Source organism: Periplaneta americana, chromosome 14 (genome assembly GCF_040183065.1).
Source record: "Periplaneta americana isolate PAMFEO1 chromosome 14, P.americana_PAMFEO1_priV1, whole genome shotgun sequence".
NCBI classification, from domain to species: Eukaryota; Metazoa; Arthropoda; class Insecta; order Blattodea; family Blattidae; genus Periplaneta; species Periplaneta americana.
Genome location: NC_091130.1, coordinates 19,911,008 through 19,929,261, shown reverse-complemented (window position 1 = coordinate 19,929,261; position 18,254 = coordinate 19,911,008). Strand labels below are relative to the sequence as shown.

General features: G+C 35.2%; 1 protein-coding gene across 6 annotated transcripts in view; it reads left to right on the top strand.

Annotated features, from left to right (window-relative positions):
- Positions 1-18,254, top strand: part of LOC138713191 (inositol polyphosphate-4-phosphatase type I A) — a 112,662-nt gene that overhangs the window by 76,608 nt on the left and 17,800 nt on the right. For all 6 annotated transcript variants that reach the window (XM_069845088.1, XM_069845084.1, XM_069845083.1 and 3 more), the window contains one exon: positions 1,054-18,254. This exon is cut by the window's right edge and continues 17,800 nt beyond it. In XM_069845088.1, coding sequence (XP_069701189.1) covers positions 1,054-1,186 — 133 coding nt within the window. In that variant the 3' untranslated portion in view covers positions 1,187-18,254. The remainder of the gene's footprint in view (positions 1-1,053) is intronic.

The window sequence follows — 18,254 nt, the reverse complement described above, 5'->3', positions numbered from 1 at the left end:
GGGCTGACAATCGCCAAGCAACCAACATCAAGCATGACACGACTGCACTGTATAATGTAACGTTAGTTCTAAGGCTACAACAATAAAGGCTGGTTCACAATAAACCGGGAACGAGAACCAGAATGAAAACGAGAAGCAAACGACGTGAATATGAAAATTTTTGATTCACAATAAACCGAGAACGTAGACGACTATGCATATCAATATGTATGTCAATAACAATATGTAAAGTCGATATTATACATTCTGATGTTATTTGTGTATAATTGACCAATGGCGTTTTCTCATGAGTTCAAGGCAGCCAACATAAACACAGGTTAACCAACTTCGAAATTTCAACTGAAACTTTTCATTAGGTACGGTACTATAAATATGCCCATGCATCTATATTATCACAACCTTTTTTTAAGTCTACCATAACGTAAAATAATTAGAGAAGAAACATTTGTAATAGAACAAAAATGAACACAACAGTAGTTATTGAATTGAAGCATGAATAAGTAGTGTGTAATACAACCAATACAGTAATAAAATATGATTTGCTTCCGATCGGTGTTCAAAGACGCAGCTATTGAAAGCCACGTATTCTCCTTCATTTTCTCATCTTTATACAAGGCGCGCCGCTTATCGTAAACGTGAGGATTTTCCTCAACACTCAATATTAGAATCTCATCAAATAAAACTTGCTCCATGATGGAACAAAATAATGCATAGGTTATGTCACGGTCTTCTTGCTACAAAATATACGACGACAAAGTAGCTTTTAGATGGCAATAGAATGAATGTAGTGGGCTGTGATCGGAAACGTGAACGCCAAATTTGAAACTTGGCCAACTCTCCATTCCCGATCCCAGGCTCTGGCAAGCTTTTCGTTAATTGTGAATGCTCACATTTAAATATACACATTTTAACAATTTTACCGTTTTCGTTCTGATTCTCGTTTCTGGTTTATTGTGAACCAGCCTTAAGATTTGCATTGAATCTTATTAATATTGGCTAAAATGTTATCGCTTATCTGTTATGTTGAGTGATGCTTTTTCTTATGTTTTGCAGTGAGGGTTGCCGCAGAGAGAACACCTATAAAAATACAGGTGTTCGCAAGTACGCATTCAATAGTCTTCAGCTACTTACGTTACCAAAGCCATACCGCCCACCAGCGGGGACGTACGGCTCAGCCCAGACGTGAAGCCCCACCAGTCACATTTAGCGGCCTACCAGCTGACAGGCTGTTTCACATTCATCCACATATCTACAGTCTTATTCGTCTGGCCGTCAGCAAATTGTTGTTAGGAATTTATAAAATTATACAATTGCTTGTTACTGAATTTAAATGCAGAGTCGTTGAAAAGGAACTCCAGTATTCCGTGAAATTTTAAAATTAAAACTACTACTGAGTACTTTTATCGTCAGTGGTTCAATGGTTACTGTATTCTTAAAAAGAAAATGTTGAAAATAATTAGTATGACTTCCTTGAGAAAGGAAGTAAAGTCATGGATTTCTGGGACGTAAAAAATGCTGTTCCTGAATGAACAGGCTCCACACTAAATTCATTGTACCATAGAGGAAAATGAATTCTATCTTAAATGTGTCCCCCATCTCAGGAATGAAATTCGTCAAGCTGCCAGACTAGCAGAATTACAGAAAGATCGTACAAGGAGTCAGTCAGTATGTAAAAAAAAAAAGTGTCAATATTGATCTTAGACATTTAGTATTATTGACAATATTCTGATATTACCAATAATGCTGTCAAAATTCTTGACTATGTAGAGACTGTCCGAAATTGTAAACTATAATGTATTTTGTGAGCTATTAGTATACTGCAGGAGTTCCTGAATTTGAAGACTTCTACAGAGAAGAGATCATGCCTGTAGCCTTTCAATAGGTGCTCAACACAAGATTTCTATCACCGGATTTGAAGAGGAGTTCATCTAAATTCTTGAAGAAGTCAAGACCTCGAAATTTTCTACTTAGAACGAGAAATGATGTGCATGCAGAGAAGATCTGCAAATTGGGATGTTAGCGAGAAGTTTAATTTTAGCTGTATTGTCTGTTACAGCTGATTTGAGAGTAGGGGTAATATTATACTGTTGTAGACTAATATGCATTATGCAGGTAAAGTTATAAAGGCAACAATTCAGTTTTATGGTCTTTTCGAAGTGGAAAACGTGTATTGAGGATACAGATATATAACAAGGGGAGAAGGCAGAAAACTGCAGCATCGTTTTGACCGATTTGTGAAGGAAGTGCTGTGGGATCAGTGATAAGTTTGTTAGAACTTAAAATATCAAGTTGCTTGCACCGTCAAATTATGTTTGCTTTATGTACAGCTTCCTTCCCAAGTCTTGCTATTTCTTCCATTTCTCTCTCCTTTTCTTCTTCTTCCTTCTCATTTCTATAATCTGCTTGCTCCATTTTAAATACCTCTCACTCTTTCGCCCTTCTCTTCGTGTTCAGTTCAACAGATGTTATATCTGTCAAAGTCTGGTCTGACTTCTTTGGTTCAAACAGTTTCATTTTTATCACCGTGGCAGGCCTGCTTTTAAATTGAGCTGCCTGTTGCAGTTCTCTTGCCTCCTCTTCCAACTTAATTTTAAGTTGCTGCCTTTGAATTTTGCACAAGTTAGTCACATGATTTTTCCACCTTTAATTTCAGCCAGGTAGAATGCTAAACATACTGAAAACCAGTTTCTGATGTATTTTTGAGTAACGAGTTAAAGGTCTGGTTGACATCCAGAATTATTTATGTAATAAATAATAAATTGACTTATTAATCATGGATACTAATGAAGAAATGTTGATGATCGAGTTCCAGACTAAACAGAAAAAGTAGCCACAAAATGATGCTGAGAGAGGAAGTTGCAATTCATGGCATGAATAATGTGTTGGCAATACTGATAAAATTAAATATTGCAAGGCCTGTTTATGTTCCCATATCAGCTACCCTGCTAGCTTGACAGCTGCCATTTATCTTTCATAATACAAAGCATAGTTTTAGTTGTAGATTCTTTTGTTATATTGTTATGTTGCATTTTATGACTGACTTATATTTTTGACTTTTGGTAACTGTTGAGTACAGATATACGTATTAGCAATTCTTAGATAGAAAACACATCTATTATTGTAAAAAAAAAAGCCGTATAATCACATAGGCTAACCATTTTGATGTTTGTAAAATTATAAATGGTGCACCTATTTGATTCTACGTAACAATTGAATTTGGACAGTTTCTACGTTCTTAGATCCTCTATGAAAATTATAATTAAAGAATGAATTCCCAAAGTTCCTTTTTGATTACTCTGCATAAAATACACGTACATGCAATAAAGGCATTTACATCGATGTAATAAAGCTTCCACAAGTGGAAGATGACATTAATATTGTATTATGGGTAGTACTATTTTTTTCATTGTGAGGTCATAACCATTGAGCAGCTATGAAAATATGTTTAATAGCTTTATTTACATTTGCAAATGCATAAATACTAGTTGCTTCAAATGCTTGTTTTTGATTATGGATTGTTAGTTTATTTTACTAAGCAATGTGGCAATGTGCGCTTCATGTACAAGGCATCCATTTCAGTTCTGGGTCTTACACTGACTTCTCCAAGTGTTTGTATGATTTTCACTAATTTTTTTCGTGCAGTTGTTTAAAATCATTTTCTTATTTCATTTGTAGACTTTCTGACCTAGTCTTCTACAGTGCCAATAAGTAGTGAGCTTGAAACACTTGGACAATGCCCCAAAGGCTAGCTGCTGATCAATGCTAGACATCATCGTGTACGACATGCTTTGGCGATATCGTTAAAAACATTAAATTGGGAGATTCATGAGGAAGTACATTGTGTATCATCAGATGGTTCTTTTAGACGGGCAGACATTATTGCTATCAACGGATGCTTAAAACGGGCTCTTGTTCTTGACCCTACTATCCGTTTCGAAAGAAACCTAAATCAGGCCACCGAAGTTGATATTGAGAAGAAGTCCATATATGAACCTTGTCTGCCGTATCTTTCTCAAAAGTACAACGTCCCTCTTAAACAATGGTCCGTCATTGGTTTGCTGTTTGGCAGTAGAGGTTCAATCATAAAATTCACGTGGAATTATCTTAAGGTACTTCACATTCCTTTTGATTATGTAATGTCTGTCCTTATAAATATTATCAAGGATTCTTTTCAAATATTACATCATCATCTCTATTTCAATTAATCAACTTATATTTGCCTTCAACAATTAACTTTCTTTTTTCTTTAATGTATCACATCACATTATATTGTACATGTTTATTGTATTCAGGACCCTTGTGGTCACTCAAAATTCTTTGAGCTGATGTCTATAATTTAGAAATTTATTTATTTGTGTTTTTTAGATTTCAAGTACTGTATATGTAAGTCTCCAAAAGTAATTTTTACAGACAAATTTGGGGCCGCCTTCCATGATGAACTTTCACTTTAAAATTTACAGATAAATTTCAGCTTTTCTATGGAAGTGGCATGATTGTAGTCTTCTACAATCCCAATAACTATTGCCTTTGTGTATTTTAGATTTCAAGTATACTTCCAAAATGTCATTCGGGGGAAAATGGTGTTCGGGAAAGTGACTATATAGGAAATTGGATTTGGTAAAGGTCATTCGGGAAATTAGATTCAGGAAAATGTACGGGAATGGCTTTGTAACCCATTTGGCCTCCCATGAGTATTACTATTCTCTCCCCTTTGAGGAAGTAAGCAAAAAGTGGTGCAGACCACACATAACCCTGCAGCACCAATGTTAAGAAAGCATTGGTGCTCAACTTTCTACATTTTGGGCAGTTCAAGAAAAGCTTGATTGAAACAAAATATGCATTTTCTCATTATTTGTTCGTATGGTAATGAATGCGAATTTGAGCTTAAAATAGACAATATGAATTGTATGGAATTGTGTCTTGAATGGTTTAAGGTAGCGTTTCTCAAACTTTTCTGAAGTGGGGACCACTTTTTGAAGTCGGAATAGTCCCGCGGACCACCATACTCTTGTTATCATTTATGTAGCATATTTTAATACCAGTATACTTACATTTCGATGTAGAAATAATTAATTAAAATTAATTTAATTCAATTAATTTTATATTAGTATTAAGTAATTAAGTTAATGTCAATAGAAGAAAATTTCTTATATCATCATCTGTAAAAACAGAAATAAAAAAAATTATTGCAGAAACATGCCCGATTTTCAACAAGTAAAGATGCAATTTTGCATATTCTATTATCGGTGTACGACGTACAGTACGTGATCATTTCAGTGTGCAGACTGGGTGTCGCCAAATTATTAAGAAATTTATAAATACATGAAAAGGTTCGGTACTTTGGTCCTCTGTTATGAATTTGGGTAGTCCCTAGCTGGGTTACAGGCACGGCGCCGATGTGCAGGGAAAAGATAGCGAGAAACACCACTTTCATAGTGCTTTAAATCCCTCTTTTGTTGCTGAGAGTAGAGTGGGAAGTCAATACAGTAGGGGGGTAGGGTAAATAAATTCATAAAATGTCAGTACTGGGAGAAAAAGTGAAAGGCGATTGCTATGTGTCATTTACAAACTCTGAGATTTTCAGCTATAGTACAATACGGAATTCGTTTGAATTTTATTTTTTCTTCTGTCTTTTTTTGAAGGACCACAAGGGCAGACCTCGAGGACCACAGGTGGTCCACGGACCGTAGTTCGAGAAACGCTGGTTTAAGGCAAAAAAATGAACCGCAAATCGATTATTAATTCCATCTCTTTGAACTTCGATCAAGATCTGCTTGTTTCCTTGGATGTAAGGTCTGCATTGATGTAGTTATTCCAGAGGAACAATGTTGTCAAAACGACTTTCAAAATTGAAATCTTAAATTTTTATCTTTAATTCATTAAAGACACCTGCACAGACAAAACTGAAGTCAGTGTAACACAGAATACTCATTTTGAAGTTTTTAAATTTCTGAACATCATTTGCTGATCATTTATATCTCAAAGACTGACTGAAAATGAAGACATGGCTGTCTGCTACTTCAGTAACAAACTTAGTAGCTTCTTTAATGAGAAATCAAAAGCAAACTGTCACATGAGCACTCGAGTCTGATCAACCTACATATGCTTTGTCTTGACGTGAATGGCCAGATGAATGAAACTTGATTCAGTAGGTTCTCATGCTCAAAGGTAACATATTTCCTAGATTGTGGATAATATAGATAGAAGAGAGAGTGAACGTTAAGAGTTTGCACAAATTGAGAAGAACAAAAGTAATCATATTATTTGTATATTTATGCTTGTGTCTGTTTCTCTTCTTTTGTAATATTTGTTGGCAGTGCTCTTCTTTCTTTTCAGTTGGCACGTGTAGAATCCTTTGCCTCACTACTGCAGTATCAGGAAGTTAATTTATCTCGTGGCAAATATATACATATTTGATTTTATATAATAGACGCACCAATTTACTAGAAATAGATATTTAACGTTGTCACAAAATAGAGACTTGTTATGTCGTGTCGTGTGGGAGATGATGTCATTTTGTACATATTACACACATGTAAATAACCAAACTGTATGTTAGAGTAATATATGCTACCGAACTTCTAAATGTACATATGAAAATTATTAAGACTTAAGCAGCACAAAGCCTTCTTTATGTAATGTTTGTTTCAGTATACAGGGTGTTCCAAATTTATTGACACTATTTCAGAAGGAAATAATTTTGAATACAATAGAAGCAGATTCGTGAAACTGGAACATTACGTTTAGTTTAGTGTGTGCTTCGTCCGCAATTGGCTGTTTTGTAATGAGATGTAAATGTACTGATTGTTTGGCAGTTGATTATATGTGCGCTCTGCTTCTCTATGTTTGGAATTGTTTCCTTTCACATGTCAGTTCAGAACACAGTAAACTTGTGATGTGAAGTGCTAGCACTTGCAAACCAATACTTAGTTCTCCAGGTATACACAAATGATTCAGGTAGAGGTGGGGTGAATTCTCGAGCAATTAGCTTTTTATTGGTACGAAAGCACCATATTTTCCCACAGGCCATACTTAGACTCCACACATGTTTTCTGTGAATTTTATTGGCGCTAGAGGGCTTGAATATTACTTTTTAATGCTAATAGGACAAATATATTAAATCAAGATTTCACGGGTTGCCTCTTTGTTATGCAGAATAATTTCTTATAAACGTGCATCTGACATTGCCCATGGTGTACCACAAAACAGTGATGATCATCACCATTATTATTATTATTATTATTATTATTATTATTATTATCATCATCATCATCATCATCTTTCAGGTTTAGGCCTTCAGACCTGTTCCGTCCTCAGGGAATATCAGTCCATCTTGTTCTTGGGCGCCCAACATCTCTACGTCCTTTGGGCTTATAATTTAGCATTATTTTGGGAAGTCGCGTTTCATTATTATTATTATTATTATTATTACTTACGGCTTTTGGAGAACCCAGAGATTCATTGCTGCCCTCACATAAGCCCACCATCGGTTCCTATCCTGAGCAAGATTAATCCAGTTTCTACCATCATATTCCACCTCCCTCAAATCCATTTTAATATTATCCTCCCATCTACGTCTCGGCCTCCCCAAACATCTTTTTCCCTCCGGCCTCCCAACTAACATTGTACATGCATTTCTGAATTTGCCCATATGTGCTACATGCCCTGTCCATCTCAAACGTCTGGATTTAATGTTCCTAATTATGTCAGGTGAAGAATACAATGCGTGCAGCTCTGCGTTGTGTAACTTTCTCCATTCTCCTGTAACTTCATCCCGCTTAGCCCCAAATATTTTCCTAAGCACCTTATTTTCGAACACCCTTAGCCTCTGTTCCTCTCTCAAAGTTAGAGTCCAAGTTTCACAACCATACAGAACAACCGGTAATATAACTGTTTTATAAATTCTAACTTTCAGCTTTTTCGAGAGCAGACTGGATGACAAAAGCTTCTCAACCGAATAATAACAAGCATTTGCCATATTTATTCTGCATTTAATTTCCTATAGTGTCATTTATATTTGTTACTGTTGCTCCAAGATATTCGAATTTTTCCACCTCTTCAAAGGATAAATTTCCACTTTTTATATTTCCATTTCGTACTAGTTAAGAGACATTGAGTCCCATTCTGAGGCTTATGTTGGATTTCGTAACAAGCTGTTTTACGGTGATGAATTGTTAGCCTTTTGCCCAACACCCAACCTGAAGGACCACCCCTTATTGGCTGTCCATGCCTGCTTATTCAATATATTCACAGCTACCTTCCATATCTGGAGGGTTTAAAAGGACAGTGTATAAAAATATTTTCCAAAATTTATAAATATTTACCTTATCATGTGTCCCTGATGATGCTTTACATTGAAAACCTAGATACATTTGGTGCTAATCACAACATTAATAATTTTAACACAAGACACAAATCAGGTGTCCATCTGTCTCAGCTGTTTTAAAAAAAGAAGTTCATTATTCATGTATTATGGTCTTCAGTTCAGACGAGAATTTCATTTTAGCGAGTTTCTACAGGTTAAAACAATTCTTTGATATTTTATTTGCCTGATAGCCAGTTTAACTCGGTTTTAAGCCAAGACAAACATCGTGCATTTCGTTGTGTGACTCCAGTTTATATTTATTTAAGTTTAAACATTGCCACTATAAGTTGACTAACCATAATGGGAAGCAGTATGGCCTGTGCGAGAACAAATAGCATTGTACAATACAGCAGTAACAAATTCGTGCCAAATGTCACCCTGTCTCAACAGTCTGTTGTATTTAGTATTATAAGTTGTTATTGTGAGCAGCCAAGCTGCTTCTGTGTTAGGGGGGCTTAATTTATGTTGCCAAAGAATCAGTGTCGGCCACAAACATGCGCATTGCTAAGTGAGGCAGTCAGTTTGTTTTGTTGTTGTTCTGAGTGTATATTTATCATGTAATGTTATTTCTTCAAATTGAACCATTGCCTCTTGAGGAGAAGGCTTTCTCAAGATAGCCAAGACCTGGTGAGTGTTTTTACAGGTTAATTTTGTCTGTACTGAATATCTTGTCTTGCTAATTTTTCAGCGTCAAAATTCATTGTAGTACAGATGTCAATGACTGGCTAAAAATTATAATTTGACATTTTTTTAGTTCGTCAAATTTATTAAGCTTTCTTTTGTCTTAATATGCATAAGTAGTTAAATAAGTGTTCCAGGCCAGAAAAATTTATGTTAACAGAGATGAGATATACACAAAATGATAGTGGAATTATTTCTCATAGCTACCGGCGTAGCTCATTTGGCTGGTTTATTTGTCTGCTGATTTGGGGCTGCACTCGGGCATGGGTTCGATTTCCACTTGGACTGATTACAGGTGTTCTCAAGGTTTCCCAAACTGCAAGACGAATGTCAGTAATCTATAGCGAATTCTTGGCCTCATCTCGCCAAATACCATTTCTCTATCACAATTGCATCAATGCTAAATAATCTAGTAGTTGATACAGTGTTTTTAAAAACCAACTTAAAAAAGATATTCTCGTCATTTCCATCATTCCTTCCCCTGCTCTCCTCTTACTTCTTGCATCCCTCACTGACATCAAAATTGATATGATCAGTTTTATTCAAGTATCTTCCTCCAGAAATAACATGTTTTGCTGTAGATAATTTTGTCATCTTAGATGTTTCCCTGATACACCACATGGAGATGAATTTACATTGTACAAAAGACGAAGAAGATTAATAGTATGTTCCAGGTGGCCTGGGTTCGATTCCCGGTCGGGACAAGTTACCTGGTTTTGTCCGGGGTTTTCCCTCAACCCAATATGAGCAAATGCTGGGTAACTTTCGGTGTTGGACCCCGGACTCATTTCACCAGCATTATCACCTTCATCTCATTCAGACGCTAAATAACCTAAGCTGTTGATAAAGCGTCGTAAAATAACCTACTAAAATAAAATAAAACTAATAGTATGTTAGCAGAAATGTCCTATGAAATTGTAACTTAATATCGTCCTTATTCATAACAAATTCCAAGTAAACTTTCCAGCATTTGAACTTGAGTGTCTGTTAACTGCATGCTTTCATTTTCAATATTTAGCCATATACCACTCTTACATCAACATTTTTAGCCCCTTGCAGAGGTTTGTGTGTTACTCAGAAACAAAATCACAGCAGTTTCTACCCTTAAAGTACCGATCTTGAAGAATTGGAAATCACTGGATCCCAAGTTAGAGCTGTAGAAGGAATGTTCCAAGTGCTGCTGTCTTTTACGAAACAGGGAAAATCATATAGCTTTTTAAGATTCTAGTTTTGGAGCTATTGAATGGCAGTTGTAATTTATATTTAGTGATATTTATTCTATGAATATTCCAAACTGAATATATCACATTTTGTAGGGTTGACATTCATGATCTGACTCAAATCGTGACAAAGGATCACAGATTTTAAAGAGTCCAGTCAAAGCCAACGTTCGATTCTTTGTAGATCTTGTGATGGTTTTGATAATGGCAACTGTGATTCTCTGATTTTCTGTATTATTTTCATTTACAACAGGGATGGTTAATTTTGGCCAGTGATCACTGCTGTTTGCTAGGGAGTCTGTAGCAAATACTATTGAATAAAAACTGTCCATAATGTGTGTTTTGAGGCTTTCACTAGATTTTTTAGTATTTTCAGCATGCCATCATTGTAGACACACTCAACAATTTGGAGCTAAGTATGGGCTTGTCCATCGTCAATAGTGGGACATTTTTCGTAATGTTGGATGAAATAATAATTGGAGGAATTCTGTTGGAAGACGTTCAGGAATCTCTGCCATATTGTGATAAAGCCCTCAAGGCTTTGCAGAATGAGATCATGTACATCTCGCGACGACTGACAAGAAGAAGATTGTTTCTACAATAACAAGACAGCAGCTCTGCCTGTAGACAATGAGTTCCAGAAACTTTGGCATTCTATGGCAGTTGAGAGCATGGATGACCTGAAGATAGAGGAATATCTGGAGAAACAGGAATCTGCTCCATGCAGGATCATGGACCCAAGAAGCCGATACCCCACAAGCGTAAGAAATCGAACCAGCACAAGAAGCCATGAGACAATGAGCACTTGGCTGACGTCCTGGAAACCTACGATACAAGTGAAGATCGGCGAAGTGAGAGTGGGATTATTTATTGTGACGTTGATAGAAGAGACTGATGCTGTTGACTGAACACGAAGACAGACAATGCAGAAGTACGCAGTTTGTGCATTGTGTGCGACTGGAATAATGACGAAATGGTGTACGGTGTATCGTGTATAATTGATGGAACTTACAACTTTTTTTTAATATACTGTGTCCTAGAAGAATCAATTGTAAAACATTCAATTCAGAAAAAATTGTTCTAATGAAGCTTTGTTTCTTATGATTAATTATAGCGTTGGTTGGTCAACAACAACACATTCTGTTATCAAATGCTTGTTTGATGCTGTTCATGATCATTGAACACTGCACTGTTAGAAAATCTGAGAATTTCTAGCAAACATAAGCTTACCATCTGTTCATCAAGCTATTGTACAACGTCCTTCACCTGGCCAGAAACGACCATCCTTCTGTACTATTGTTCTGCCATTGTTCTTTTATCCTGTAATTTAAAAATGGCCATTAAAATCTGGTTTATTGAAAGAAGTATTTTGCAAAGTCTTTTAAATAGCTGTTGTCCATTCTTTGCCTCTTATTGTTTAAGGCCGAAGATATGGAAAATATCGAAGTTCAGTTGTTTAGTCTGTGGCCAGTCACTCTTCTGATTGCGCTATCACGACACAGAAGTAGATTAAATGTGACAAAGTTTTGCTGAAGTGCCTATAATATTTAACAAAATTGCTACTGAAATTTTTCCATACCTGAAACCCAGGTTCAAACCAAATGAAATTTATGGTTTAAAAAATATGTTATTGGGGAATATTTTCTCGTTTTCTCTGATGATATTACACTATTTCTTTATCATCACCTCTTCATCATTCCTTCGTGAAGTCCTTGATCTTTCAGTATGTCAATATATTCTTTATTACATCTAATGAGTTGAAAATCATTATAAAATATTATGTTGAGAGTGCTTAACGTGTTGCAGGGTAGAATATTGTTGCTTCTTATTAGATTACACTTTAATTTAATAAAAATAGGAAAGAGCTTGACTTTATTGTTGAATGTTCAAATGTTCAATCATTATCTTCCATCATTTTCTCTTTTCATGCCTTAGGACTTTGTTTTGTTATCAATCTATTGATTTTTTTTTTTTTTTATTTTTTCAGTTGCATATGATCTCTGACTTTTCAGAACTATTTAAGGTTACGTCAAACACTGGAACAGTCATACACTTTCTTGGATCTGTTATACTAGCCAACAGATTAGGCAGTCCTTCTGGTCTTGGTTGGTTTGGCCTTGATTATACGAGGCGTGTTCTTAAAGTAAGTTCCAAAAGGGTGTAGTAAGTAAACGGGATGATATTTACAAACCATTTTTGTTGCAGTGTATTCCCCACACTTTAATTACTTGTCAACATAATCTCCACCATTATTGAGTCATTTATCGAGTCGTGGCACAAGTCTTTCTATCCCCTCATTGTAGAATTCGCCTGCCTGCGATGCGAACCACTCCTGCACTGCTGTTTTCACTTCATCATAGCCATCAAATTGTTGACCACCGAGGAACTTCTTGAGGTGCAGGAAGAGATGAAAGTCACTCAGAGCCAAATCCAGGCTGTAGGGGGGATGGTCAATTTATTCCCAGCCAAATTTCGAGATGAGATTTTGGGTGTCGTCGCCATCAAAATATTGACCACCAAGGAACTCCTTGAGGTGCAGGAAGAGATGAAAGTCACTCGGATCCAAATCCGGGCTGTAGGGGGGATGGTCAATTTGTTCCTGTCCTCCTGAATTTTTTCATCGACAGCACGCACCAAATTGTCATTGATCAAAGATGGCCGACCGGTACGCTGCTCGTCATGCACAGAGACGCGGCCCTTGTTGAACTTCCTAACCCATCTCCTGACCATTCCATCACTAATGGCATCATCACCATACACCTCACAAAGTTGACGATGAATGTCAGCTGGTTTGATGTTTCTCGCATTCAAGAAACGGATAACAGACTGCATCTCACAGTCAGCGGGGTGCTCGATCACTTTAAACATTTCAACTGATCATAACTAACCACACACACGGACTGAAGCTCTGAAACTGCATGCACAGCTTGTCTGAGGACTGAAGAAGAAAACACGCATGTGCAAAATAACGACTGCAACAATGTGACGGCTATAATTGAAAATTAAACTTACTTTAAGAACACGCCTCGTACAACCGATAAATAATTTTGAAATGCCAGAGAAATCTGTTTGTAACACAGGGTTATAAAATCCAAAATCTTATTCTCAAACCGAATCTTTATGAAATCATGAAATCTCAGTTTACACATTGTTTTGGAATTTTATATTTTTTGCCAGTCATGTAACATTATCTTCAACACTTGAATGTAACATAATTTTTATAGTAGCTGCCATGTAACAGGCATGTTTGCAGAACTTCCACTGACAATTATGCAGTAGTTATTCCACTGTATCTGAATGTTGAATACAGAGAGAGATTTTGTAAAAATTCTCCAGGTCAGCTTTCCTCTAGAGGCCAGTATTTACAGTGTTTGTACAAGTACAAGGCAACATAGTTTATATTCAGTTCAATGTTAGCAGAAGCACAAGGGATATTTTGTTGTGTAATGTGGCAGTTCTTGGCATTATCCACAGCTTTGAATAAGAAAGGGCCCTTATAAAGAGTCGTTAATCAAAGTTGATTTTTGTAAACTGATAACCATACCACCGACTTCAGGTCATACAACCTTCTGAGAAAACCATTACTCTACTATCTTGTTTATATGTATTTACTATTTATTTGTACAGGAAGTATCGTATATATTCAGAACTATGTCATTTGTATAGTAATTAAATTTAGAATTTTACAGTAGGATATAAGAATTAAATTAAGTAAGTACTGCAGAAACTCCTTTTAGTATGAGATGATAATATAGTAATGATAGGACTCTACTCTATTTCCAACTAAAGATTGAAGTAGACGTAAACAAAACCTAAATGTATTACTCTGCAATCGCAAGCTAGCTACCAAAGCAGCCACCAGGGTGCATTATTTTCAGCAAGTGAGCACGCAGGGCAGCCACCGTCTGATATATTGCAGACATTTCAACACATTCATTGAACTAACTCGTAAAATGCTCACAGAGGGTTAATATTTATTATTTCTCTACTGGGAATAGTGGATTTTCATTTTCTGTAGATTCGTGATTAAATGTTTTTCTTTGAAGAGTGGAGAATTTCTTTAATTCTACAGAAATTTATTTGAGGTTGACAACACTGGATCTCGCACTGTGTTATACCAGCTGTGCTGATGTGCTCTGTGAAGCTGCAAGTCACCTTGGGAGGGATTTAATGCCTATTACGCATGCGCGTTGCCATAATACACGTTACAATGATTTAACACGCAATGTCTGAAACTACTAATATAAACATGTTTAAATTGTAAGAAAGTGTTCTTATAAGCATGTTTAATTCACTCATATTCCATGTATATTATACATGTTATTATTTTAGAAGGAACTATTTTAATATGAGGAAGAAGATGACAAGCATGAGTTTGGAGGCGTTGTGCTTCCAATAGCCAATTAGGAACCATTATGCCACGTGCATTTATTTACATTTACTTCAATCTTTAGCTGGAAAGAGAGTAGGTACTGGTACTGGTACATATTTACATTTTGGTTCCATCATATCTTCCGAAATAAATAAGCACTGATTAACTTTAAAACTTCTGTATTGTATTAACATTAGGAAATTACCTGGCTGACTAATTTCGAAGTGATGTTCTTCATTGTCTGAAGCCTAGTGAAGGTCTTGCACTATTCTCTGGTTTCCTCAGCGAATAGGGATTACAAAGAATGGACACTGAGCGAATTTTCCTGTCTTTTGTTTCTCTGTGCGCCGGCGTTTAGTTCCATTTTCAAACGCTAGAGGTTAGTGTAATCGAGCACACGTAAAGATAATAATTGAGTATAGAGTTGAGACACAGGATCCAAATATCGCCTACCTTATTGTATAATCAAGTAACGCTTTGCTTCAAATAAATTCAAGTTAACAGCTTTTCCTTATTTCTTAGTGACAAACTAGTTGTAATAATAATTTTTTATATTTTATGTATAATTATATTATACAATAATATAATATAAAATTATGTATCAAATTCGTTTAATATTTGTATATAATATAATATAGGTATATGGTTTTACTTCTCATAGGAGTTTTGTTTTTCCATTTTCAACGCTATCAAATCATTACATATTTTAATTATTGTTGGAGTCAACATCTCAACTCTCATTATAAAGAAACTCTAGAGTATGGACATTACAGATAATGACGGATTTATTTCATAGGTCCAATTTATTTTATTTGAGTACATAATGTACCTAGATGTATTAATTATGTTATATTTCTGGTCTGTCGACTGCTAGCTGGTGTGATGTCATTGCCAACTCCTGGGAGAAAGCAGAATCTCACGCTCAAACTGGTTTGAAGGTCATTGAAATCAGTCCTGCTACATCAAAGGTACCGACGCAAAGAGTCCATACTGTATAATTATCTATAAGCTGGTTTCCTGTTGTGGTGGGGTGTGTTCATGATTGTATCGAAAAGGGTGTGTGTTTTGAAATTGAGTCTAATGTTCAGGATGTGCTGGAGGTGTGTTTTTGTATGTTTGTAAATTTCATATTGTTCTAGAGCAGGGTTCCCAAACTGTTCGCGACCCCTTTTGGGGGGGGGGGGGTCGTGTAAAGAGCTTAGAGGAATCGCAAGATGATTTACAAAACTGGCCTACGCTCTGCAAAAAGTGTAATTTCAACATTCCATCAGTGGGTTATATTTCAGTTAGTTTTTTCTTTATAATCTTTTTGAATTTCAGACAGTTTGGACGCAACTGTCTAAAAACTTATTCAGTATTCATATGTGACTACTGTAATTGTTTTTTGAGTACCATACTCAGAAAACTGTTGTTTAGAATTATGCACTTCAGCAAAAATAAACCCAGTATTTGTCATATAATACATAGCTAAATTTTCTACAAGTCCCTTACTAAAGTGCAATTAATCAAATTTCTTTTTGTCAAGTAATATCGATTAGAAATCGAGTTCCTTTATAAGTTCGTTGGAAACAGTGAGGTTAAGGATCGTTTTCGATTTTTATTGAACTATTACTGCAGCATCACAGCTGTAATTTGAAATATTAGAAATTATGTTTGCTTAATGTTATGTGTCATTGTTGCAACACAATATTTCTATTTTGTTTGTTCTCTGGGCAATATCCACTAGTTCTGAATAAAATTATTGTTGTTTTTCGATTTTACAGGGATTTGCATTTTTCAAATTGGGATTAAGTACCAGTACGGTATGGTACGCAATAGTATGGGGTATCACAATAAAAGCCTCGCCTAAAAATAGGTCGCACCTTCGAAAAGTTTGGGAACCATTGTTCTAGAGTGTCAAGTTTCTGGTTTTTTGGTTGGCTGTGTAGTATTTTCATGTCAGTGTCTATGTTGCTGTAGTTGTGATTGCAGTTCGTGATGTGTTCTGCGTAGGTTGAATTGTTGTGTAGTTTGGTTATGGCTGTGATGTGTTCCTTGTAACATGTTTGAAATGATCTTCCATGTGTTCCTTGTAACGTGTGTGATCTTCCAACAGATCACAGCCATAACCAAACTACACAAAAGTTCAATCTACGCAGAACACATCACAAACACCAATCACAACTACAGCAACATAGACATTGACATGAAAATACTACACATACAGCCAAAAAAAAAAAAAAAAAAAACAAACTTGACACAATAGAACAATATGAAATTTACAAACATACAAAAACACACTCTTTTCAACACAATCATGAATGCACCCCACCACAACAGAAAACCAGAAGATAGCGCAGGACCTTCACTAGACTTTGGACAATGAAGAATATCACTTGGAAACTAGTCAGTCAGGCAATTTCCTAATGTTAACACAGTAAAGAAGTTACAAAGTTAATCAGTGATTATTTAAGTGTTAAAAGTGTATCGGTATATAGAACAATGAAGAAATAAATAAATTGAAAAGTGAATATTGTAACATAAAAGTCTAATTGGCATGTTTTAATGCTGGTTCCTCATTTTTGTCACAAACTTTTTAAAGAATATACGTAGTAGCAGATAGAAGTAATTTAATGTATACATCTTAGGAACTTTTATTTTGAGACATGTTATATTAAAATGAATTAAATTTCACAAACTTGATAATATTTTCCAAGTTTATTATTATTATTATTATTATTATTATTATTATTATTATTATTATTTACAATAATATGGTAAATCAACCATCCCAAATGGTGGAATACCTGGAATTGCAATGTTTTTATATTTATCCTAATGTGCTAGTTCCACAGGGAACAATTTATAAAAGCTTGGTGCTTATTAATTTTAATGACGCATGTGAGTACTTCTTTGTGATCAGATTGTATGTGGTTATCGTAATATCACCACAGTATTGATATTTTTATTTTGTGATTTCTGTATTTTCAGTAGAATATTTTGATACAGAATATGATTAGTTCACTCAAATGTTATCTTTAAACATGCACTGATTTACAAGACAATGACGTCAATGAGATCGTTTCAATCTTGTATACTAATTGTATTTATACGTAACAGGTCATAATGTCCTGCCATCTTTTGAGAATGATGTGTTATAAACAGTACTTAGATAAAAGAATTCTATTAGATTATTGTAATCATCTTGCAGAATTTCCATTAAGGAGACCAGGATGTTAATAACTATAAAGAAACCTACTTTAAATTTATTTCCTGTCACAGTTTTTGATTCTAAATTGATTGGTATGTATAGATTGTGTATCTTCCGTCATTTAATAAGATTGTTTTTTACTTTAAAAAATTTGACATTTGAGAAAGATACTGTAACGCAAGTCATTTCTTAAAAAGTTGTTTTCTAAAAGCTACATTTTTCAAGTTTTGACATTTTTCTCACAAACTAAAGTGGAGCTTTGATTATCGCTGTTAATTCTTTCTACAAAACTGCGAAAGTTATTTAAACAACAATAACCTAATCATTCAGTTCACGTTATAGCAACAATTAATTCCAAAAATGAAACCTAATCACTTTCCTTTTAGTTTATAACTTTGGATAGAATTATATATTACAAGAAATATA